This window comes from Rhinatrema bivittatum, chromosome 9 (assembly GCF_901001135.1).
Source record: "Rhinatrema bivittatum chromosome 9, aRhiBiv1.1, whole genome shotgun sequence".
Taxonomy (NCBI): Eukaryota; Metazoa; Chordata; class Amphibia; order Gymnophiona; family Rhinatrematidae; genus Rhinatrema; species Rhinatrema bivittatum.
This window is the reverse complement of record NC_042623.1, coordinates 54,376,180-54,401,723: the sequence shown is the minus strand read 5'-3', so window position 1 is coordinate 54,401,723 and position 25,544 is coordinate 54,376,180. Positions and strand designations below refer to the sequence as shown.

Here is a 25,544-nt window from a genome sequence, read left to right as displayed (position 1 = left end):
TATAAATAACTTGGCCCTTTGAAGGCCACAAATAGGTCTTGTTTTCAGGGTAAACATAAAATGCAAATTAACCAAGTTCTCTGCCCACCTTTATGCAAATATATCACAAACACAGAGGATCCTTACTTTCAAAAATTGAAGGGATAGCAGGAGCAAGACCTAGTGGCATGACAGTTTGGTGTAATCTGTTCAGAATGAAGGCTATAATCCTAATAGCAGTAATATGACTGTATTGGGATGTAAGAAGGCATTGGGATAACCTGCATGGCATAATCATGACTAAAACCCAACTACACTGAACATGGGGAGGCCAGATGGATAATGGCTTTAACTAGTTTTGGTAGATGTATGAATTATTAGAAAGCTTGGTAAAAAGACAAGATAAGGAATTTGGATTTTGAAATTAGTGTTGGTTTGTGTAAGAATCACAGGCCTCAAATGGCCTACCAGTGGAGATAGTACAGACTAGTACTTTGGCAGATTCTGCGAGAGCTTGGAACCAATAAAAAGAGCAGTGGTAGGAAGGCTGAAAGTTCAGATAAATGATATGGGAGTATGTGGAGCTGGCAATTGGTTGAATGTGGTAAACTGTGTGCTCATCTACTCAAAAAGGATGAATCACTAGGTGGACTAGATGGACCAATGTGGTCTTTTTCTGATGTTATTTACTACTCATTGCACATATTCAGAAAACCAAACTGGTTTGTAACTCTCAAGGACCAGTGCTGCCTACTCCGATAAAAGCACAAAACTAACTAAACTGCTTGCTTTCCTAAAATGATAAAATTGATCATTTCTTCCCATTTCCTTCCACATAGTTGATCCTGCTCTATATTTTATGCAAAAAGTGAACTGTACTAAATAATCTTATGAGATGCACATAAGTAACAGGGCAAAAACTAGGCCTAAATCATTGCCTTCACAGTTCTGGAGCCATCTGATAAGCCTCCTAAATATGAGGACTTACTAAAAAAGGAAGGAAATGAAAGCCATGCTTATCCATAGATTTTCTGGCACAGTGTTTTTCAAGCCAGTTCTGGAGAACCCCTTAGCCAGTTTGGTTTTCAGGATATCCACAATCAATATGAATGAGAAAGATTGACATGCATGGCAGATGACACACCGTTGCTCTTCTCCTCTTGCCAAACAAATGCTGCCTGCCCAACTGGTCCCAGATCTCTTTCAGGAATTTTCTGGGTGAACTAGATTTTGGTTGGGCCAACTAACGTCCTCAAGTGTCAGAAAATGTGTTTCTTTGTAATCATGTATGTACAGTGTAGTCAATTATACCAAGTTAGTATTGAAACAAAAGAATTGCTTTTTCATATGCCCTGCACTAGAAAAGGGCCTCTTTTGAGATGCCTTTCAACTTCAGACACCTGTGTCCTTGGAAGCTTAGAAAAAAAGTATAAGAAACGTTACTTCTTATCTTTGCTCTTGGGAAGTTAGAAAATGAGAGCCCCCACCTGACTACCCTTGTGGGGGGGGGGGGCGCAAAAAAGTCTACTTTCTTGAACTGGGAAGCCTTCCAACTTCAGACCCCTCTGTCTTAGTAAGGGGGGCAAATTTGTTAACTTTTTTGATAAGAAGGAGCAGACTAGCCCCCACCTGGCTATTCTGCCTATTTAAACTCCTGTTAAGAACAGTAGGGGGGAGAAGTGGTAGCAGAGCAAGATAAACCTTTGACTGACCACATTAAGCAGGCTAATTGCTTCATGATCTTTGGTAAGCTTTTTAATTACTTTCTGCATAAGAGAACCCTAGCAAGTATAATTGACCCTAGCTAGTATAACTGACATTAGTTAGAATATTTAACCTTAGCTTGTATTAGCAAGACATGTACTAGAAAGCATTTATTTTACAAGAAAATGGCTTTAGTAGATATTTATCTGATTGCTATAATTTCAATAACCATAGTTATCATTCTTACACTTATAGCTCTGTACTGTTTGATTAAGATAAGCTTAGAAAAGTATGACGACTCATAAGCTAAATTACCTGCCTTAAAAGATTATAACTTTTATCTGAATAAAGAAACTTATTTTCATACATCCAGTCTGGTTTATTTCTCTAAGTAACTCTATTGGAGAATCCACATCTCTAAATAAATAATAAACTCCTTTCCTAAGGGCAGGAGGGTCGTGTGAATAAGGTAGGATAAGAGCAGAGCATATCCTGTCATTCACTGACATAAGGGCTATAAACAGGCGTAGTTTTCAAGATATCCACAATGAATATGCATGTAATAAATTTGCATGCATTACTTCCATTGTAGGCAAATAGGAAAATTGGTTCTTACCTGCTAATTTTTGTTCCTGTAGTACCACGGATCAGTCCAGACAGTGGAGTTGAGCCTCCTGTCCAGCAGACGGAACCAGAGAAAAACTGAAAAGGCATCCCATATAAGGAGTGTGCTCACCCTGCGCCCCTCAGTATAAACATTAACAAAGCAGATAACCAAACTGGGAAATGAACCCGATGAAGGTCAAGCAAGTAACTGATCCAAAAAGGATAACACAATGCAAAAAACTAGAAACAGTGCAAAAAACAGCTCTTGTCTAAAAGGTATAAACATCCGGTGCCTTAAGGTCCTTCATATATAATAGTTCTGTAAGGAAAAGGCATTCTCCACAGCTGAAAAGAAAGATGACAATGAGTGGACTTAAGAACAGGATACCGGGAGGGAGTCTGGACTGATCCGTGGTACTACAGGAACGAAAATTAGCAGGTAAGAACCGATTTTCCTTTCCCTGTACGTACCCGAATCAGTCCAGACAGTGGGATGTACCAAAGCTTCCCTAACTAGGGTGGGACCTCGAAAGTCCCGCTCGGAGTACCTGTCTGCCAAAGAACCAAGCATTGGCGCTGCTACGTCAAGACGGTAATGCCGAGCAAAAGTATGCAACAACTTCCAAGTGGCTGCTCTGCAAATTTCCTGCAGAGAAACCAGCTGGCTCTCCTCCCACGAGGTAGCCTGCAAACACATAGAATGGGTTTTTTAGACCCTCCGGGACCTGCCGACCCCAGCAAATATACACCAACGCGATGGCTTCCTTTAGCCAACGAGCTATGGTGGCTTTAGAGGCCCTCTGCCCCTTATGAGGCCCACTCCATAAGACAAAAAGATGATCTGAGATCCTGAAGTCATTAGTAACCTGTAAATACTGCAGAAGAGCTCTCTTAACATCCAAACGGCGGAGGTCACCCCCGTCGCACTAGCAATATCCTCCAGAGAGAAGGCAGGGAGCTCGCTGGACTGATTTACATGGAAGGAGGAAACCACCTTTGGTAGGAAGGAGGGAACTGTCTTTAGAGAGACCCCTGAATCCGAGAACCGCAAGAAGGGCTCCCTACAGGAGAAAGCTTGAAGCTTGGACACCCTCCTAACTGAACAAATAGCCAAGAGAAAGACTGTCTTAAGTGTCAGATCCTTGAGCATGGCTTGACGGAGGGGCTCAAAAGGCGCCTCGCAGAGAACACGAAGAACCAGATTAAGACTCTAGGACGGACAAGTTGCCCGGACTGGCGGATTCAAATGCTTGGCACCCTTAAGAAAATGTATAACATCCCGATGGGCCGCTATCAAGTAACCGTCGTGCCTCCCTAACAGGGGACAGAGGGCAGAAACCTGAACATGCAAGGAATTAAAAGACAAGCCTTTAGAGAGACCATTCTGAAGGAAGGAGACAACCAAGGAGACCGAGGCCCTATGCGTCGATACCCCCGCGTCCACACACATATTCTCAAACACCCTCCAGACTCGCACATAAGCCAGAGATTTAGAGGTTTTACGTGTGCGCATCAAAGTGGAGATCACTTCCTCCTTAAAGCCTGTCCTTCTTAGGCGTTGCTGCTCAAAAGCCAGGCCTAGACAAAAGCGATCTGCCCACTTGAAAAATACAGGACCTTGTCGGAGGAGATTGTGGAGGTGACCGAGAAGAAGAGGGCCATCCAACGTGAGATTCACGAGGTCAAAGAACCACGGTCTGTGGGGCCACTCCAGCGCGATGAGAATTACTGGCCCGTTGTGAACCTCTATCCGTCTGAGGACCTTTCCCACCAGAGGCCAAGGTGGGAACATGTAAAGGAGGACATCGTTGGGCCAGGGTAGGGTCAGCGTGTCCACTCCCTCCGAGTAGTGTTCTTGACACTTCAGTCGAAGACACTTCAGCCGAAGACAGTTCTCTGCAGCTGAAGAACCTGGGAGCCTTTGCATTCTTTAAGGTGGCCATCAAGTCCAAATGAGGAACCCCCCACTTGTGTATGACTAGATCCATCGATTCTTCCGACAACTCCCACTCTCCGGGGTAGAGAATTTGACGACTGAGAAAGTCTGCCTGAACATTCTCCTTCCTTGCAATGTGGGAAGCCGCCAGGCGGTCCAGATGGCGCTCCACCCATGCAAACAGTTTGCTGGCCTCCAGAGCCTCCAGGTGACTCCTGGTGCCCCCCTGGCCGTTGATGTAAGCTACTGTGGTAGCACTGTCGGAGAGGACTCTCACTGCTTTGCGCCTGACCAAGGGGAGGAAGAACTTGAGTGCCATTCGGATCGCCCGGGCCTCCAGGCAGTTGATGTGCCACTTGGATTGGGCCGTGGACACACCGCTCCCCAGCCGGAAAGGCTGGCATCCATCGTAAGGACAATCCACTGGTGAGTCTCCAGAGGCATACCCCTTGAGAGGTGATCGAGGGAAAGCCACCTCTGTAGGCTGGTGATAGTAGATTTGGGAAGCGGCATAAGCACCTGTAATTCTCCAAAACCGGCTTCCAGCGGGCTAGTAAAGCTTTCTGCAATGGACGCATATGCGCAAACGCCCAAGGAACTAGATCTATAGTGGAAGCCATAGAGCCCAGTACTTGAAGGTAGTCCCAGGCCGTGGGCGACAAGAGAGAGATGAGATGCTGGATCTGTTTCATGAGCTTGAGCGCCCGAACCTTGGGTAAGAAAACCTTGGACACCCGAGTGTCAAAACGAGCACCCAGGAATTCCAGGACCTGGAAGGGCACAAGGTTGCTCTTGGAGTAATTGAGAATCCACCCGAGGGAGGTGAGGACTGACACTACACGATTGACTGCTGCCACACAGAGCTGCTCTGACTTCACCCAGATGAGCCAGTTGTCCAGGTAGGGATGGACTAATATTCCCTCCCGCCGAAGGAAGGCTGCGACCACCACCATCATCTTGGTGAATGTACGAGGAGCGGTGGTGAGACCAAACAGGAGAGCCTGAAACTGGAAATGCCTGCTCAGAATGTGGAAGTGAAGAAACTTCTGGTATTCCTTGCAAATCGGGATGTGTAGGTAAGCCCCCATGAGGTCGAGGGAGGCCAGAAAATCCCCTGAGCGAACCGCCGCTATGACCGCCCTCAGGGTCTCCATTGAAAAATGAGAAACCTTGAGGGCCCGGTTGACTCTCTTGAGGTCCAGGATTGGACAGAAGGTGCAGTCCTTTTTGGGAATGACGAAGTAGATGGAATACTGGCTGGAACCCTGTTCTTTTCTGAGAACAGGGACTATGACTCTGAGTTCCAGGAGCTTGTCGAGAGTCTGACACACCGCTGGTCGCTTTCGACTGCTGCAGGGCGAGATCAGGTGTCGGTCGGGAAGCTCCCGAGCAAATTCTAACGCGTAACCTTTTTTTGATCACATCGAGGACCCACTGATCCATAATGATTTTGGCCCATTCCTCGAGAAAAAGGGACAGACATCCACCTAAGGCGCAAACGGAAGAAGGGGCTGGTCACATCTCATTGTGAGGACTTTGTGGCGGATCCGGGAGGGTTGCCATCTCTGAAAGGCCGATGCCCCAGAAAGGAATGAGACCATGCCTGCGACCTGGTGGAGGAATTCTGCTGAAAAGACCCTTGGGGTTTATTGTACCTGCGCTGACCCCTGAAACGGGAGTGCGAAGGAAAAAAGGATTTTGACTGTTTAGGACGGTCCTCAGGCAGCTTATGAACCTTGTTGTCCCCCAAGGACATGTTCCAGGTCCTCCCCAAAAAGCAACTTGCCCTTAAAAGGAAGAGTGCCCAATTGTGACTTAGAGGAGGAGTCTGCCGCCCAGTTACGCAGCCAAAGGAGACGCCTGGCGGAAACCGCGGAGACCATAGCCCTGGCCTGCACTCGGAGGAGATCATAAAGGGCATCAGCTCCATATGCAATCGTGCCTTTGAGTCGCTTTGCTTGTTGGGCCTCAGCAGCCAGGAGGTCCTGGGTTTCTGAGCAATTGTTGAACCCACCTGAGGCTTGCCCGCTGCATGAGGCTGCTACAGACTGTCGCCCGGACTCCTAAGGCCAACACCTCGAAGATCCTTTTGAGATGAAGTTCCAACTTGCGATCTTGAAGATCCTTTAAGGCCGTCGCCCCCACCACTGGGATAGTGGTGTGCTTGGTGACAGTGGACACCGAAGCGACAACCTTGGAGACCTTTAACATATTTAGGGCCTGATCCGGCAGGGGATATAGTTTATCCATTGCCCTGCCCACACGGAGGCCAGACTCGGGGGATTCCCATTCCCGGAGCAGAAGCTGCATGAGCATAGGGTGAAAAGGAAAAGTACGAGGAGCTCGAAGGCCAGCTAAGACCAGGTCCACGGTCCGAGAAGAGGAGGTACTGGCAGGGTTCTCTGAGGGAACCTCAATCCCAAGTTCATCAAGAACAAAAGGAATGAGTAGATCAAGTTCTTCCCGGATAAACAATCTTAGAACCCGTGGGTCATCTCCCTCCACAGGCGGATTACCTAGCAACAGATCCGGGTCATCATCCTGATCTGGATGCGGAGCGGGCTGAGGAGGATCAAGTGGGTCTGGACCACCGGGCACAGTCCTAACCCTGGTCGCTCCCTGCGAGTCTGGAGCACCAGAGCCCTGGCCGCCAATCGAATGAGGGATTTTCGCTGCGGGGGGGCCCGAGGAGGGATCCCCCTGTTCCTCCAAGCTGGCCAAAAAAGATCTGTGCAACAGGAGCACAAATTCCGTGGAAAACCTGGGGAGTGCTCTGCCAGGCAAGGGGGGGAGGGGCCCCTTGGGGAGGGTTCAGAAACAGGAGCGTTCATAGGACTTAAATTAGGCAGAGAATGGGTAAAATCCAGCTCCCCTCTCCCCTGAGGCTCCGAGTCTGCAGCAAGGTCCGGGCACAAAATGGCCACCATTCCCGTGGATTTTTTTTGAAGAGGATGGCCCGGACACTTGCTTGCCGACCCGACCTCGGGTCGTCGATTTAAAAGGTGCCACGGAGGGTCCCTCCCCTCCGGGCAAGCAGACTGAGCAAAGGCTGTCGCGGGAGAGCCGCAAAGCAGGCCCCCCCGCAGGCCAGGCAAAGCGCTAATCTCGGCATCAGGATTGTGAGAAAATAACAGCTGGTGTTGCCAGCACAGAAGCGCGAGAGCCAGCGAAGGCTGAGAGCTGCTTCTTTCCCTGCCGGTCGGCAAAATGCCATAAAGAATAGCCTTTTCCACCTCAAAATTAAACGTGAACTGAATCAGTCATTTTTTTTTTTTTGTTCAAGAATTACTTAGCAGGCTTTATTGAGTCCTGACACAGCAGAGGAATGTCAAACTTCTCTGCAATGGGACCCGAGGCATGCACATCTCAGGGGTCACCACAGGAAAAGGAGGGGGAGTGACTGGACCACCAGTATCACCCCTAGGCAGGGAAGGCCACTGGGAAAAAGGAGTCCTAGGCTGAAGTAATCAAGGGGAAAAATCCCCCCTAGGGCTCCACGAGAGCTAGCAGACAAAAACTGTCTCCTGTGAGAAAAGATACACTGTTCAACTTTTTTTTTTTAATAGAAAATACTTGCTTGGCCCAGGAAATGTTGAACAAAAGAAATCTCTGAAGAGAAGAAATACTTTTCAATTAGGAACAGGACTACAGCCTGGGGCTATCGCAGATGTTTCCCCATCTCTGGTGAGGTATCCCAGCTCATTGAGAACATAACATTTACTCTAGCAGGTTCCCCTCAATTAGAGAAGCCTGCAGTTATCACTTTGGAAGCTCTGTAGAATGTTGTAACTAAAATGAAAGTGCTCAGTCCATTAGGATAGACTCCATGTTGGTGCCTTATCAGTTCAAGTAAACGAACAGAAGTGCATGAATTAAGAGATAACTGAATGAAATAATTTAGTTAAAGACAATGTAGTGTTGAGAAGGAGAGTAGAAAACCTTGGGAACCAAGCCAAAAGAATAAACTTGCAATTCCTTAATTTTACCAAGATGCCCAATGGTATCTCTACTTGAGATGCTTACCATAATTGTTTTTATCTGGATTTTCTTAAAGCTCTAAGGAAGCTATTCAATTGGTGACCAAAGTGTATTATCTACCAGAACCTAAAAGTATTTCTTCTAAAGTTTCTAGTAATAGAAATTCTGATGCCTCTCTGATCTTTCGGGATTTTTAGAGGAGTCAACAATGGAGAAATTACCTGACAATTTTGTTTTCCTTAGTGTAGACAGATGGACTCAGAACCAATGGGTTATGCTCCTTTACCAGCAGATGGAGACAGAGCAAGCTGACGTCACAATATATATATTCTTGCAGTGACCCCAGCCTGCCAGTATTCTCTTCAAAAGCAACTGAGGACAAACTAGCAAAAAACTTGATTAAAAATAGGCAACCATAACTGTATTCAACCAACAAGAAACACTGAACTCACGTAAGCACCTAGGTACCCCAATCTAGGGACTGGATGAACACTTACCAGTAATCCCTTGGGACTTGGAGCCCAACAGGACGACTAGTGACACACTCATGCAGCAGCCGAGGGTGGGAAGCTGAGTCCATCTGTCTACACTAAGGAATATGAAATTATCAGGTAAGTAATTTCTCCATTTCCTAGTGTTAAAAAGATGGATTCAGGACCAGTGGGATGTCGCAAAAGCTACTCACGAACAGGGTGGGAGGCTGCCCGCGGTCCAGTCAACACTGCATGTGCAAAGGCTGCGTCCTTCTGGGCCTGCACATCCAGACGATAAAACCTGGAAAAAGTATGTAAGGCGGACCACGTTGCGGCTTGGCAGATATCGATGGGAGACAACAATCTAACCTCCGCCCATGACATTGCCTGATCCCTAGTGGAATGAGTCAAAAGTGCGTAGGCAACTACTTTTCAGCATCCACATTCAAGGCCATGACCACCTCCTTAATCCAGCGAGCTACTGTAGCTTGCAAAGCTGGAGCGCCCTGCTTATGTCCGCCATGGAGGAAAAACAGGTGGTCCATCTTCCAGAAAGGTTCAGAAACCTCCAGATACTGCACCACAAGTCTCCTGACATCCAAGAGGCACAGGAGGCAATACTCCTCCGCATCCCTGACCTTATCCAGGGATGGCAAGGAAATGGACTGATTCAAATGAAATTCCAAGACCACTTTGGGCAAAAAGGATGGAACGGGTATGCTGCTGAAATGCCCCTTGAATCACCCAAAGGAATGGCTCCCGGCAAGACAAGGCCTGCAGTTTGGAAATTTGATGCGCAGAACATATAGCCACCAGGAACACTGTCTTCAAAGTCAATAACTGCAAGGAAAGGCTACGCAATGGTCAGAATGTAGGGCCTATCAAGAAGTCCAGCACCAAATTAAGACTCCACAATGGAACTGGTAACCTCAAGGGAGGCCTAAGATGCTGCACTCCCTTCAAAAAACAGGCCAAATCAGGATGAGATGGGCTTCTGAAACAGGCAAGAGCCGCAACCTGCACCTTCAAGGAATTAAGGGCCAATCCTTTATTCAACCCATCCTGCAAAAAGTCCAGAATGAACGGGATCTTAATTGAATGAGGAAGAACACCATGCTCCTCACACCAGGCCTCAAATACTCTCCAAACCCGCACATAGGCTAAAGAAGTGGAAAACATTTGAGTGTGGAGTAAGGTGGCAATCACCACAGAAGAATATCCATGCTTCAACAGGCGAGCCCTCTGAAGGGCCAAACCGTAAGACAGAACAGAGTTGGATCCTTGTGAAGAACTAGTCCCTGCTGCAACAGATCCATTTGCGGCAGAAGACGAAGGGGGGTCACCATCAGGAGTCTTTGCAGATCTGCATACCACGGATGCCTGGACCAGTCCGGTGCCACCAGGAGTACCAGCCCCTTGTGGCCTTCAATTTTGCGAATTATCCTGCCCAGCAAGGGCCACGGAGGAAAGGCATAAAGCAACCGGTCTTCCGGCGAGACCTGTATGAGAGCATCTATGCCCAGGGACCATGGATCTCTCCTGTGATTGAAGAACCGAGGAACAGTCGCACTGCTAGAAGTCGCCAGCAGGTCTAGAAACTGAAGGCCTCAGCGATTCAAAATCAGCTGAAACGCCTCAACTGACAACACCCATTCTCCTGGGTCCAGACTCTCCCTGTTGAGAAAGTCTGCTCTTACATTGTCTTTTCCTGCAATGTGAGAGGCAGATATCATCCGTAGATGTCCTTCCACTCATTCTATAAGTTGGTCTATTTCCTGTGAGACTTGCTGGCTCTTGGTTCTGCCCTGGTGATTGATGTAGGCCACAGTCATCGCGTTGTCTGACATCATGCGGTCCGCTTGATCCTGCAGCCTATGGCTGAACTGCAAGCATGCCAACCGGACTGCCCGGGCTTCCAGGCAATTGATGTTCCAGCTGGACTCCTCAGCATTCCAACGCCCTTGGGCTGTCAGTACCCAACAGTGAGCTCCCCAACCCTGGAGACTCACATCTGTCGTAAGTACCAACCAGGTCGGGGAGGACAAGGAAACTTCCTTTCTCAGGTAAGCCTCTTGCAACCACCACTCCGGGCAAGAGCAGATTTCCATTGGCAAGTGTAGCTGAACTGAATAGTCCTGAGTCTGCGAGCTCCAACGAGACAGTTGCGAGCGCTGAAGAGGACGCATATATGCCTTTTCCCACGGCACCACTTGCAGGGTTGCCACCATCAAGCCGCATACCCGTAGCTAGGACCACACTGCTGGGCGTATACTGTTCACCAACTGACGCACCTGAGACATCAATTTCTGAATTCGAACCTCCGGCAGGAAAACTCTCTCTCTGTCCTGTCCCTGTGGTTAGTGCAGTTAGTATAGCTGTGTTTAAAAAAGGACTGGATACGTTCTTGGAGGAGAAGTCCATTACCTGCTATTAATTAAGTTGACTTAGATAATAACCACCGCTATTACTACCAACAGTAACATGGAATAGACTTAGTTTTTGGGTACTTGCCAGGTTCTTATGGCCTGGATTGGCCACTGTTGGAAACAGGATGCTGGGCTTGATGGACCCTTGGTCTGACCCAGTATAGCATGTTCTTATGTCCCATGTCAAACCAAACCCCTAGATACTCATAAGACTGGGATGGCTGAAGACTGCTCTTGGCCAGGTTCACCACCCAACAAAGTTCCTAGAGCAAGGAAATTACCTTGTGCATCACCAGGTGGCTCTCTTCCTGAGATCTGGCATGAATCTGCCAATCATCCAAGTATGGGTGCACCAAGACCCCTTCGCTTCTCAAGGCCGCTGCTACTACCACCATAATCTTGGAAAATGTCCTGGGGGCGGTAGCTAGAATAAATGGCAGCACCTGAAACTGATAACAGCAACCCCAACACTAAAAACGGCAGAAAAATTTGGTGTCCAAACGGATAGGAATATGAAGGTAGGCCTTGGACAGATCCAGGGAGGTCAGAAAGTCCCCCAACTGCACTGCCATTATCACACAGCAACGAGTCACCTTCAAATGACAGTTGATCCTCTTGAGATCAAGGATGGAACTAACGGAACTCTTCTTCTTGGGCACAACAAAATATCTACTTGTTAATTGTAAACATCTACTTGTTATTGTAAATATCTACTTTATATTGTAATATCTACTTTATATTGTAAAATTGTAAACATCTACTTGTTAATTGTAAATATCTACTTGTTAATTGTAAACCGACATGATGCGATATCTATTGCGAATGCCGGTATAGAAAAACTTAAAATAAATAAAATAAATAAATAAATAAATGGAATATCGCCCCATACTTTCTTGAGATGTGGGCACTGGAACCACACCCTCAAACTGAGGAGCCTTTGAAGCGAGGAATCCACTGCCTGCTTCTTCTGCGAGGAGTGGCAAGGAGGCACCATGAACACATCCTGAGGAACACTGAGAAATTCCAACACATATCCTTCACGTATCACCTCCAGGACCCACTGGTCTGATGTGATCTCGACCCATCTCTGATAAAATATAACCGAAGCAAGAAAACCATAAGGGAGTCAGTTGGACCGTTAGATGTCAGAGAGGTTAAAGGGGCTCTTAGGAAAGAATAAGGCCATTGCAGAAAGACTAAATGAATTCTTTGCTTCTGTGTTTAATAATGAGAATGTTGGGGAAATACTGGTTCTGGAGATGGTTTTCAAGGGTGGTAAGTCAGATGAACTGAATCAAATCATTGTGAACCTGGAAGATGTAGTAGGCCAGATGGACAAACTAAAGAGTAGCAAATTACCTGGACCGGACTATATGCACCCCAGGGTTCTAAAGGAACTAAAAAATGAAATTTCAGATCTATTAGTTAAAATTTGTAACCTTTCATTAAAATCATCCATTGTACCTGAAGAATGGAGGATGGACAATGTAACAACAATATTTAAAAAGGGCTCCAGGGGTGATCCGGGAAACTATAGACCAGTGAGCCTGACTTCAGTGCTGTGAAAAATAATGGAAACAATTCTAAAGATCAAAATCACAGAACATGTAGAAAGACAGGTTTAATGGAATATAGTCAGCATGGATTTACCCAAGGGAAGTCTTGCCTCACAAATCTGCGTCATTTTGTAAAGGGGTAAATAAACATGTGAACCGGTAGATATAGTATATTTGGATTTTCAGAAGGCGTTTGACAAATGAGAGGCTTCTAAGAAAACTAAAAAGTCATGGGACAGAAGGCAATGTTCTTTTGTGGATTACAAACTGGCTAAAAGACAGGAAACAGAGAGTAGGATTAAATGATCAATTTTCTCAGTGGAAAAGGGTAATCAATGGAGTGCCTCAGGGATCTGTACTTGGACCAGTGCTTTTTGACATATTTATAAATGATCTGGAAAGGAATACAACGAGTGAGGTAATCAAATTTGCAGATGATAAAAAAATTTTCAGAGTAGTTAAATCACAAGCAAATTGTGATATATTGCAGAAGGACCTTGTGAGACTGGGCATCCAAATGGCAGATAAAATGTATTTATTTATTTGGTTGTTTTATATACTACTGTTCCAAAAGAAGATCACAATGGTTTACAGTAACATCATTCATATACATGGTCTTCAATCATATACTTTGTGTCCACATTTCACATCATAGCAAGTACATATTCTAGTTCATAGTGTACATATTCTAGGATATCAAAGCAGCTATTATATACATTTAGTTCATATTTCTAGATCAACACAAGTGGACAAGTGCAAGTGATGCATATAGGGAAAAATAACCCATGCTGTAGTTACTCGGTTAGGTTCCATATTAGGAGCTACCACCCAGGAAAAAGATCTAGGCATCATTGAGGATAATACATTGAAATTGTCGGCTCAGTGTTCTGCGGCAGTCAAAAAAGCAAACCAAACGTTAGGAATTATTAGTGTTATGAATGCGCTGCCCACGGGTCCCCCCCGCGAGCAGGCATGGACACTCACCGCAGCTGAAATCTTCGCCGAGGCGGCAGGTCGCCGCCCTCAGCCTGCCCACGCAGCCCGGAGGCCTCCTGCATCCATCTTCAGGCTCCGCGGTCGGAGCCGCGGCCTCCCACGGGGCAGGGAGTGCCCCCGACGTCATTCGGATCTTCGCGGCTGGAGGCCGCAAAAGCCCTGGTGTTTCCTGGCAGCTGGAGCCGCCCTCGGGGCCTCCTGCAGCAGCTGGAGCCGCTGCCGACGCTGGAGCCTGCGTCCAGGCTCTCCCCTGCCTCTTCTCGGCGTCTGACGCTGCCGGCGTGCAGACGCTGTGCAGGCCGCTGTCCGTGGTCCTGCACAGCCCTGCTCCTGCTTCCTTAGACGCGCGGCCGCGTCTCTCTACACTATTTAAAGGGCCAGACACAGGAAGTGTCTGGGCCCCACCTTGTGGACTATTTCCTGCCTGAGCCCTATATAGGGCTGCTTCGTTCATTCTGCCTCGCCTTGCATCGTGGTCAGTCTTTGCTCTGGAGGCTCCCGCCTGCCAGAGCTCGTTGTAAGGTCTTCTTCGTGGAGCTCCTCACCTTGATCTCTTCGTTCCATGTTCCTTGTCGTGCCTGAGGTCCATGTCCAGGTGTCTTCAGCCTTTGTCCTGGTGTTCCTGCCTTCCGGATGTTTTTGCCTTCACTCTTCCTCGTCCTCGCTCTGGAGCCTTCTGCTACCGGTAGGCCGGGGGTCCCTCAGATGCAGTATTCCTGGGTGGACTAGGCTGCTGGTGGACAGTCGTCCTGTGCTCCTGAGCCGTGAAGCCTGCTGTGTCTTCCTCCGCTGTCCCGCTCCCGTCGTGGTCCGCGACCAGCCTTGGGGCTGTGTAGGGCGCGTAACGGACAGGGTGGTCCGCGACTCAGTCCCGCAGGTGGCCTGAGTAGGGAGCCCTGAGAGACAGTGCCAATGTCCATGTCCTGTGTTTGCCTTGATGTCCAGTGTCTTGCCTCGGATGCCGTCTGCATCATCCCCGTCGTTTCCTGCTTCGGATGCTGTCTGCATCAACCCCGTCATGTTTCCTGCTTCGGATGCCGTCCGCATCAACCTAGTCAAGTGTCTTGTCTGCGATGCCGTCTGCATCGATCCTGGTGTCTTGTATCCACAGCCCTGGTGTCACGTCTTCTGCCAAGTGTCTTCGTGCCATGTGATGCCGTTGCATCAACTCCAGTGTCTTCGTGTCAAGGCCCGTCTGCCCTCAACCTCAGGCCAGGCCTGCTGCTCCATGCTGCTCGCAGCAGGTCCGAAAGGCCCGGAATGGTCGGAGGACCATTCACCTTCCAACATCCTCAGATGTTTGGCCATGGGAGCTTGCCGGCCTGGCGGAGGGTAGACCGTCAGCCATGCGGGGCCACCGTCAACCCTTGGTTCGGCCCTGGACGGCCGGGGTCGGGCTGAGGCCCATGGGCACACTAAACCACCGAAACATAACAATTAGGAAGGGAATGGTAAATAAAACGGAAAATGTCATAATGCCTCTGTATCGCTCCATAGTGAGACCACACATTGAATGCTGTGGACAATTCTGGTCACCGCATCTCAAAAAGGATATAGTTGCACTGGAGAAGGTACAGAGAAGGGTGAACAAAATGATAAAGGGGATGGAATAGTTCCCCTATGAGGAAAGGCTAAAGAGGTTAGGGCTATTTAGCTTGGAGAAGAGACGGCTGAGGGGGGATACGACAGAGGTCTAAATCATGAGAGGTCGAGAACGGGTAAATGTGAATTACAAACTGGCTAAAAGACAGGAAACAGAGAGTAGAATTAAATGGACAATTTTCTCAGTGGAAGGGAGTGGGCAGTGGAGTGCCTCAGGGATCTGTATCGGGACCCTTTCTTTTCAATATATTTATAAATGATCCGGAAAGAAATACAACAAGTAAGGTAATCAAATTTGCAGATGATACAAAATTGTTCAGAGTAGTTAAATCACAAGCAGATTGTGATAAATTGCAGGAAGACCTTGTGAGGCTGGAAAATTGGGCATCCAAACGGCAGATGAAATTTAATGTGGATAAGTGCAAGGTGATGCATATAGGGAAAAATAACCCATGCTATAGTTACACAATGTTAGGTTCTATATTAGGTGCTACTACCCAAGAAAGAGATCTAGGCGTCATAGTGGATAACACATTGAAATCATCGGTTCAGTGTGCTGTGGCAGTCAAAAAAGCAAACAATGTTGGGAATTATTAGAAAGCGAATGGTGAATAAAATGGAAAATGTCATAATGCCTCTGTATCGCTCCATGGTGAGACCGCACCTTGAATACTGTGTACAATTCTGGTCCCTGCATCTCAAAAAAGATATAATTGCGATGGAGAAGGTACAGAGAAGGGCGACCAAAATGATAAGGGGAATGGAACAGCTCCCCTATGAGGAAAGACTAAAGAGGTTAGGACTTTTCAGCTTGGAGAAGAGACGGCTGAGGGGGGATATGATAGAGGTGTTTAAAATCATGAGAGGTCTAAAACGGGTAGATGTGAATCGGTTTACTCTTTCGGATAATAGAAAGACTAGGGGCACTCCATGAAGTTAGCATGTGGCACATTTAAAACTAATCGGAGAAAGTTCTTTTTCACTCAACGCACAATTAAACTCTGCAATTTGTTGCCAGAAGATGTGGTTAGTGCACTTAGTATAGCTGTGTTTAAAAAAGGATTGGATAAGTTCTTGGAGGAGAAGTCCATTACCTGCTATTAATTAAGTTGACTTAGATAGTAACCACCACTATTACTAGCAACAGTAACATGGAATAAACTTAGTTTTTGGGTACTTGCCAGGTTCTTATGGCCTGGATTGGTCACTGTTGGAAACAGGATGCTGGGCTTGATGGACCCTTGGTCTGACCCAGTATGGCATGTTCTTATGTTCTTAAGATATGGTTAGTGCAATTAGTGTAGCTGGGTTTAAAAAAAGGTTTGGATAAGTTCTTGAAGGAGAAGGCCATTAATCAAGTTGACTTGGGGAATAGCCACTGCTACTACTGGCATAAATAGCATGGGATATATTTAGTGTTTGGGAATTTGCCAGGTGCTTGTAGCCTGATTGACCACTGTTGGAAACAGGATGCTGGGCTTGATGGACCCTTGGTCTGACCCAGTATGCCAATTTCTTAACTCATTCATCCAGTGTGCTGTCATTCTGTTCACATTGCAAAGGATATATCCCAGTTGCCAGCCACAGAATGGGACCAGCTGGAAGATTTCTCTTTATCCAGGATAGGTTTTTTTGGTCTTCCATCGTTTTGAGTAGAAGAATATAGAAGATCTCTACCTAGCTCCCTAAAACATCTACCTTTCCCATCCCTAACTACAAAACTCAGTAATAAAATATGGCACAATCAACATTACTACTTATGAGGTACTCTATGACATAACATACTTCTCTGTATTTTCACTGAATGCCTGAAAGCAGTTACCTTAAAAATAACTTAGCTGTACAACTTTTCATTTAATATACATCATGTACTTTTGAGTATTTTATAATACACTTTTAACAGCTTTCCTTTAATATTAACAAAACTACTCATTTCAAGAGTATAACTGCATGTACATTAAATAAGAAAAAAAACTTTTTAGTCATATTACTTTGCTGGATAATGGGATCCCCAAACTTTGTCATTGAGGGCCACAGCCAGTTGGGTTTTCAGAATTTCCACAATGAATATACATGAGATCTATCCACATGCACTGCCAGTGTATGGAAACAGATCTCATATATGTTCACTGTGGAAATCCTGAAAACTTAACTAGGTGCTGCCCTGGAGGACTGAGTTTGGGGATCCCTATGATTTTGCAAAATAGTTTTAAAAAGCATAATTCTGAGTAATCAATATATAGCCTACCTCTGAGGAGAAATAAATGGAATACACAATACTAAAAGCACTGCTACTTCGGCATAAAGGAATGAGGCCACTACTGTCCACTGAAAAGTCATCTTTCTCTCTTGGGAGATCTAAAGAAAAATAAATAATCCTACTTTGTAATTACAGTGTTTGTGATTTAAGTAAAAGTGTGATTAAAAAGCATTATGAACATTTACAATCAATCCTTGTGGCAGGAAATAATACCACTGAAGCACATATCATCATAGTGCTTTAAAGCACCCATTCAATAATGATAGAAATAGAAAGATAGCTTAATACCATGCTCAGAGCCAGATGAAAAGGGTTTTTGACGATTTTGTGTTCGTGGAAAAAATGCTTAGAAGGGAATCTAGGCCTGAAAAGTTAGCCAAAAGAAAGGTATCACCAACTTGCTTGTTAATCTTTATTAGTAGCTAATTCTTCATTGCAATACTCTGCAGTCATGGGAATTAAGATGGCATTCGGAGCGTCTGCTGAAACATTTGACATGCCAGTCTTTCTACCACACCTGTCACACGAATTCAAATAACTTTATTGACAATTTTTACACGTGTTGCCGTAGATACATAAACTGGGTAATTTTTTTTTTAAACAAAACCGTGATAACAGTAAGTTAAAATTACAGGATATAGAGGGAAGACAACTAGAGCACGACAGCTAGCCCCTTCCATGCATTCATGCACTTCATGCAATTAAAAACCAGATGAAGAGAGACAGAAGTTCCCAACCGAATGGCTGCCCCGCCCCTTCCAAAGCCATCTTTACATAGTAGCGCTTCCTCGTCCACTCCCCGCCCCTGCTTACAGCGCGCTCCTCGCAGGTTTCCACGCAAATTTCGCCTATGTCATCGTCCATTAGTTCTTCTTTTTTTTTTTCAGGAAGGTGGGTAATGTAAAGGGAGAGCCCGGCGGCGGGCGACACCGAGCCCACCGCCACCGGCCATTAATCACAAGCAGAATAAGCTTAGTCCAGGAACTTGCCTTCCACGGACTGCAGCGCGCTCCGCCCGCGGTTTTATTTTTCCTGGCCCCTTTCCCGTGTGACGCCGGCACACGCACGCCAAGCGTAACAATGACAGTATCAGTGTTGCCAAGTAGGCGGTTTTTCCGCCAGATTGCGCTGCCTTTTAAATTTGCAGGCCCTTTTTCGCCACAAGGAGCCGCGACTCTCTTCCTCTTCACGTTCACAGTCAGCTTCTGGACGGGTGAAAGGTTGGGTAGGGGAAGGGAGGCGGTGCTCAGTGCATGCGCGCCAGCACGAGGACGTCACAGGCCTGCAGCTAAGAGCCCCCTAAGACTAGTCCATCCGCCGCTTCCGGTTGCGCATGCGCTTTGCGGACGTCTGCGGCTCCTATCTCAAATTCTTTCAGAGCAAGGAGGCTTTGCTGACTCGAGATAGCAAAGATGTGTGTTTAGAAATAACGTTACGCATAACTAGACTGTATCTTTATTTCAGGTATTTTTTTTTTATTTCGTGTTTATACTTTATCATGATATGAATGTGTGCACTGTGTTGCAGGAACGCTGTTGGACGGGGAAGGGGTAGGTAATAGGGTTGCCTTCTTTTGAACAGATCACAAGTGGACAGCTGAGGACCAAGGGCCATATTTATTCTCTCCCCGTCTTTTGCATTTTTTTCATATCCTGCAACTTGGAGCCCAAATGGTATTAGGCCTATTGTAACTTAGCCCTCAGAAATGTATGAGTAAACAATTACCATTACAATATAGTAAATTCTCATACCGAAACAGGACTAACGGCCAGCACTCAAACAGTAACAACCCTACCTATGAAAAAGCAACAATGCACATATTAAACCAGGCCCTAAGACAGCAATACACCTCCTATAAGGAAAATGGACCAAAGCCAAGCTTCTTTTCTGGTGTAGGGATCTAAAAGCTATCTAGAAAGTAAATAAAATGAACCATATGCTAGCAGAATAAATACCTAACATGCAGAACACAGCCCGACCTTCACTAAATACAAAGAGCTTTGTCAGCACACTAGAAAGTGTGCTGACAAAAAATGAACTGGACACTATAAGCTGAACTCTATGCAGTGCAACAATGGAAAAACAGAAACCACCATTTCTTATAAAACATCAAACCATAAATTCAAGAAAAATAAAACAATAGTAAAATCATAATAAAAAGAATCTTTCAAAACAGCTGACAAATAGAGCATCCACTAATTTAAAACTAATTTCTTAAAAATTCGTAAACACCAACAACATACTTCAAAACAGGATTCATATCAATTAACACCCAATGATTAAAAGTAATAATGATTAAAAGCAATTCTCTCCCCATATCAGGGAACTTTTTTTTTTTTTTTTTTTACAGTCATCCTGAGATGAAATCCACTTTGAAGTGGCTGAAAGGAGGAATATAAAATCAAATAAGTTATCGTGCATTAGTTGGGGGGTGGAGGGTGTACACAGACTTTCTCTTCTCTCTCTCATGTAACACACTTGCATTCTATAACACACATGATTTATTTATTTATAAACACACATGATCACTCACACAGGCTCAATCAAAGTTAAATTAAGCACGAATGCTTACTTACATAGACCCTCACACTTATTCACATGCTTGCTGACACACATTCTTACTGTCTCACATGCTCTCTTATTCATATGCATGCTGACACATACACATAGGCTCTCACACTCACATGCTCTGTCACGCATACACAGCTCATGCTCACATGCTCTCATACATACATACACCTTCTCTCTTGCACATGCTGTCTCACTGTCACACACACAGGCTCTCTCATTCCCACATGTCTTGCTCAAGCCCAGGCTCTCACTGTCACATGCTGTCTCTCTCATATACACAGAGGCTCTCACACTCGCATGCTGTGTCACGCATACACAGCTCTCATTCTCACATGCTCTCATATATACATACATATGCACTGTCTCTCTTGCACATGCTGTCTGTCACACACACAGGCTCTCTCATTCCCGCATGTTGTCTTGCTCATGCCCAGGCTCTCACTGTCACATGCTGTCTCTCTCATATACACAGAGGCTCTCACATGCTGTTTCCAAACATTCAAACTCTCACTCTCAACAAACTCTCAATCTCTCAACTCACAGACCCATAATACACACACAATCTCTCAACTCACTCTCATACACACACACACAATGCAGACCCTCAGCCTCTCTCTCGCCTCTGGGCCTTCACGGGTCACCACGGGATGGGCTCTGCGGCAGCCCTGATTTTTTCAGGCCATTGTGATGTGGGATCCTTGGCAGTTCTGCTGCCGTGCCTCCTCTTCTTGGGCCACTATGACAGATCCACGGAGGCCATGCCACCAGGTCTCCCCCTTTTCTAGGGCAGCAGCGACATGGGATCTGTGGGGCCTTGCTGCTGGGTTTCCTCCTCTTCTTGGGTTGCCGCAATACGGGAACCACGGCAGTCCATAAATGCTGCTCTTCTGTATGCGGCCGATGCTCCTCCTCCTTGCTCACGCGACTCCGGCAACATTTTTCTTCCGGGGCCGCATAGGCAGGAAGGAGGAGGAGCACTTGCAGGTTTGGATGTGTCCTTTATCTTCGGGCCGTGGTGAGATGAGCTCCACCCTGGCCCCGCAGATTTTCCTGCTGTGTGCTCGGCCACTGCTGGGATGAGGTCTATCGGCGGCCGCATGGGCTTCCATGTCAGTCAACAGCACCCCCTATGGCCCTGTGCCTGGAGGCATTATCACCCCCCACTATGCCACGGGCCGGCGAGCAGAGCAGCGATAGCAGCAGCGGAGTTGGCACGAGAAGCACGTAGTCAGGCAAAGCATGCTTCTTTATTTCTAACTCTGTAGCTGCATCAATAAGCCCTATTTAAGCCAGATGATTGATTCTTGAGATGCCCATCCCTCCCTTTTGCTAGCACAGGGCTTGCTTGACTGGGCTTTACACTGTCTGGTTACCCATTGTAACCGGACACTATACAACAAGCTTTAAAACCAGGCTGTCTAGTTCAAAACCTAGTAGGTAACTGAGGCCATAGGGGATGGAAGGGCCGAAGTGTTGGTGAAGGACTGGTGATGCGAAGATGCTATGATAGTTGTGAGTTCAGGAGCTGCTCTGAGTGGCGGGTCCTGGGGTGACCCAGTGCTTAGTTCTTGAGCTCATGACAAAGGAATTAACCCATCTCTTTATCCTGCGGTTTCTCTAGAAATGTGAAGTTTGAGCATGCCCCTTGTGACTCAGGTCAGAGGTACTGAAGTGCAGGTGTAGTTTGGGGGGAGGTGTGGTACCCTTAAGCAGTAAAAGCCTTTATATTGTTGATGAAACTCCATCATTGCTCTCCGATTCAATGGCAGGGGGCAAAGGGGAATTGGATTCAGATAGCAACCAACAAAGACCCCGACTTTTACGGTCTGGGGAAACAAGCTGATGCGGCTGTTACTACCGTTAATCAATAAACCCGATACTTTTGATGCAACTCAAACATTGCCCTCTGCTTCAATGGCAAGAAATAATGGGAAATTGGATTCAGACAGCAGCCATCAAGGGCTCTGACTTTTATGGTCTGGGAAACTTAAGTATGAGGGTAACTGCACGGCACAGCAGATACTACCATAAGCTTGCTGGGCAGACTGGATAGACCATTTGGTCCTTTTCTGCCATCATTTCTATGTTTCTGTGTAAACACTGAAGCAAAAAATTCATTCATTCTTTCCACTGAAGCCTTATATTCCCTAAGTGCCCCTTTAACCCCTTGATCATCTAACAGTCTAACCCATTCTTTCACAGGTGTCCTGCTTCGAATATATTTAAAAAGTTTTTATTATGAGTTTTTCCTCTGTGGCCCTCTTCTTTTCAAATTCTCTCAGTCTGTCTTATCAGTGTTTTACATTTAACTTGCCAGTGCCTATTCCTTTTCTTGTTTTCTTCAGATGGATCGTTCATATTTTTGAAGGAAGGTTTTTTGTAAAACAGCCTCTTTCACTTTGCCTTTTAACCAAGCTGGCGGTTGTTTGGCCTTCTTTTCACCTTTCTTAATGCATGGAATACATCTGGACTGCAATTCTAAGATAGTTAGCAACAGTAACAAGGAATAGACTTAATTTTTGGGTACTTGCCAGATTCTTATGGCCTGGGTTGGCCACTGTTGGAAACAGGATGCTGGGCTTGATGGACCCATGGTCTGACCCAGTATGGCATGTTCTTAAACAATGTTCACGCTTGTTGTACACTCTTAACCTTTGTAGCTGCATCTTTCAATTTTTTCTATCTTCCTCATTTTATCAAAATCTCCCTTTTGAAAGTTTAGTGCTAGAGCTTTACAAATTGTCCCTCTACCAGTTATGATCACTATTGCCAAGTGGTCCCACCACAGTTACCTCTCTCACCAAATCCTGTTCCCTCTCTTGTTGGTTCCTGAACCAATTGCTCCATGAAGCAATCGTTTATTCCATCCAGAAACTTTACCTCTCTAGCTTGTCCTGATGTTACATTTACCCAGTCAATACTGGGGTAATTGAAATTTCCCATTGTTACTGCATACCCAAATTGGTTAGCTTCCTTTATTTCTTTTAGCATTTTATTGTTTGTCTTATTATATTGACCAGGTGAACTGTAGTATACTCCTATAACTATACTCTTCTCCAACATACATGGGATTTCTGCCCATAAAGATTCTACTGTGCAATTAGTCTCTTGCAGATTCTTTATCCTGTGTGACTGTATGCTATCTCAAATAAAAAGCGCCACCCCACACCCAACTTGATCCACCCTATCATTGCGGTATAATTTGTACACTGGTATAACACTGTCCCATTGGTTATCCTCTTTCCACCAGGACTCTGAGATGCCAATTATGTCTACCTCTTCATTCAGTGCTATACACTCTTAACTCTTCCATCTTACTTCTTAGATGTCTGGCATTGACATACAAAAATTTCAAAGTATGTTTTTTGTTTGTATTAATAACCTGCATTTCAGTTGACAGGGATAATTTGGAATCTTTTAACTTAGGTGGTTCTTTACTTAGAGGCACATGGACTACTTTTGCTTTTACTGGAACCTCTCTCTTGGGATGACCTAATTCTGTTTTGTTGGCATCCTTCAAAGATACCTCCCTCCAAACCATGTGCTGCTGAGTGACTGTTGGCGTTCCCCCTTGTTCTAGTTTAAAAGTTGATCTATTGCCTTTTTAAAGGTTAGCGCCAGCAGCCTGGTTCCACCCTGCTTAAGGTGGAGCCTGTCCTTTTGGAAAAGTCTCCCCTTTCCCCAAAAGGTTGGCCAGTTGCTTACAAAACTGAATCCTTCTTTCCTGCACCATCATCTTATCCACGCATTGCAACTAACACCCAAAATTAGAAAAAAAAAGATTGAAAACCTGGCTGTTTAAGCAAGCTTTCGCATAACACCCGCCCACTCAGACAACCAAACCCTGAAACACGAATATGCTTATAAAAGTCCTTGTAAAAAGTTTCATTTCTCACCAATATTATTATTGTATATATGTTAAAATTGCCGTTAGTTAATCCTCTCTCGCTGCTTACCCTACCGCTTTTTCATACCTCCTTTAACTTAACTGCCCTGAATTTTTGAAATGTTTGAGATGTAATTTCTCTTATGCTAATTCGATGTTTTCTACTTGTTTCATTGTAAACCGATGTGATGGTATAGAATACATAAATAAATAACTCTGGAGCTCTGACTGCCTTTGGGGATCTGAGCATGGAACAGGGAGCACAGGTAAATGGAATGCCTTAGGCAGGATTTTTCTGGATCAGTAATGTAGGTGTTTTTTTGCTTCTTTCTCTCTCTGACTGATGCTCAGTCTAGTTCTGGGGTTATCTTAGAGTTCCCAGTTATTTCCTGTTAAGCCCTTTCAGATCTGCAGCAATCTCTGGGCCTAGTAAAAATCCAGCAGCAGTACAAGTACAAGTGCCTAAACAAACTGCATTCCTAGTGCAATTCACACTATTAACTCTTCTTATATGAAGCCCATGGCTCTGCCCCTGACATAGACAATATAAAACATTAATACTCACAGTATAATGTAGGTTCAGCCTGCCACTGTTCTCTAGCCTGTGTCTGCAATGGGGAGCAGGCACATCGGTTGCAGGGAACAGACAGAGCCAGTTCTATAAAGGGAGATTAGGTGATCAAGAGCCAGAAACAGGGCTGGTTTTCAGGACATCCATAAAGAATATGCATGAGAAATTTTCATATACTGGAAGCAGTACATGCAGATCTATCATGTGCATATTCATTGTGGATATCCTGAAAAAGCAGACCTGTTTGTGGCTCTTCAGGATTGAAGTTAGCAACCAGAGGCCTAGAATGTTGCACTTTTGGGGGTGACATCAGGGCCTTTGTTATGTATGAGTACACAGAGCCCAACTCTCAGACAGAAGATAAGTCCTCTGCTTCCTGCTCCAGCCTTGCTGGAGAGACTTTGCAAAAGACTGGAGAACAGAGACAGAGAAGAAGAAATAATTATGTCTGGGAGGAGAGAGCCTAGTGAAATGGTGGAGAGAGAGATGGAAGAAAAGAAAAATGGAAGTGTGAGGAAAAAAGATGGAAAGTAAAATTGGAGGAGAACTGATATAGGGAAGAAAAAGAAATATAAAAAGAACAAAAGAATAAATTCAGACCTACTACAAGTGTCAGAAAATAATTAAAACAAAATATTTTGAAAAAAATTGATTTTTAGTAAGAATTCAGTATTCTTCTGCAACATAATGCTTCCACATCTGCCTCGGATGTGGAAGTGTGACTTGGGAATTGAACGCAATTCCTCTACATGGCAGTGCACCACAGTTGCCACTGGACCAGCCCAAGACTAAACTTTTATATCCAGATTTAAAGCAGACAAGACATAGTTTGGATTTGAAAATTATGCTCCAAGGTGGGGGATGGGGACAGGTGTGTGGCATGGGGTTTCATGCAAATAGCATTTGTATTTTCTTGTGTTTGGATTGGGTAAACACCCCCTCCCTGCCATGTTCTCAATATGACTGGGGACTTAGGTTTTCAATGTACCGGTATTTGAAT

At 45.6% G+C, this 25,544-nt stretch overlaps 1 protein-coding gene across 3 annotated transcripts in view; it reads right to left on the bottom strand.

Moving 5' to 3' along the window:
* The window catches only part of BCAP29 (B cell receptor associated protein 29), a 115,932-nt gene extending 97,160 nt beyond the window's left edge, over positions 1–18,772 (bottom strand). Inside the window, exons 1-3 of one of the 3 annotated variants that reach the window (XM_029616190.1) lie at positions 18,330–18,772; positions 17,805–17,880; positions 17,505–17,614 (exon numbers count right to left, since the gene is read on the bottom strand). In XM_029616190.1, coding sequence (XP_029472050.1) covers positions 17,505–17,614; positions 17,805–17,807 — 113 coding nt within the window. In that variant the 5' untranslated portion in view covers positions 17,808–17,880; positions 18,330–18,772. The remainder of the gene's footprint in view (positions 1–17,504; positions 17,615–17,804; positions 17,881–18,329) is intronic. The other 2 variants (XM_029616192.1, XM_029616189.1) reach the window with 2 other exon arrangements.
* Positions 18,773–25,544: the final 6,772 nt, after the last annotated feature.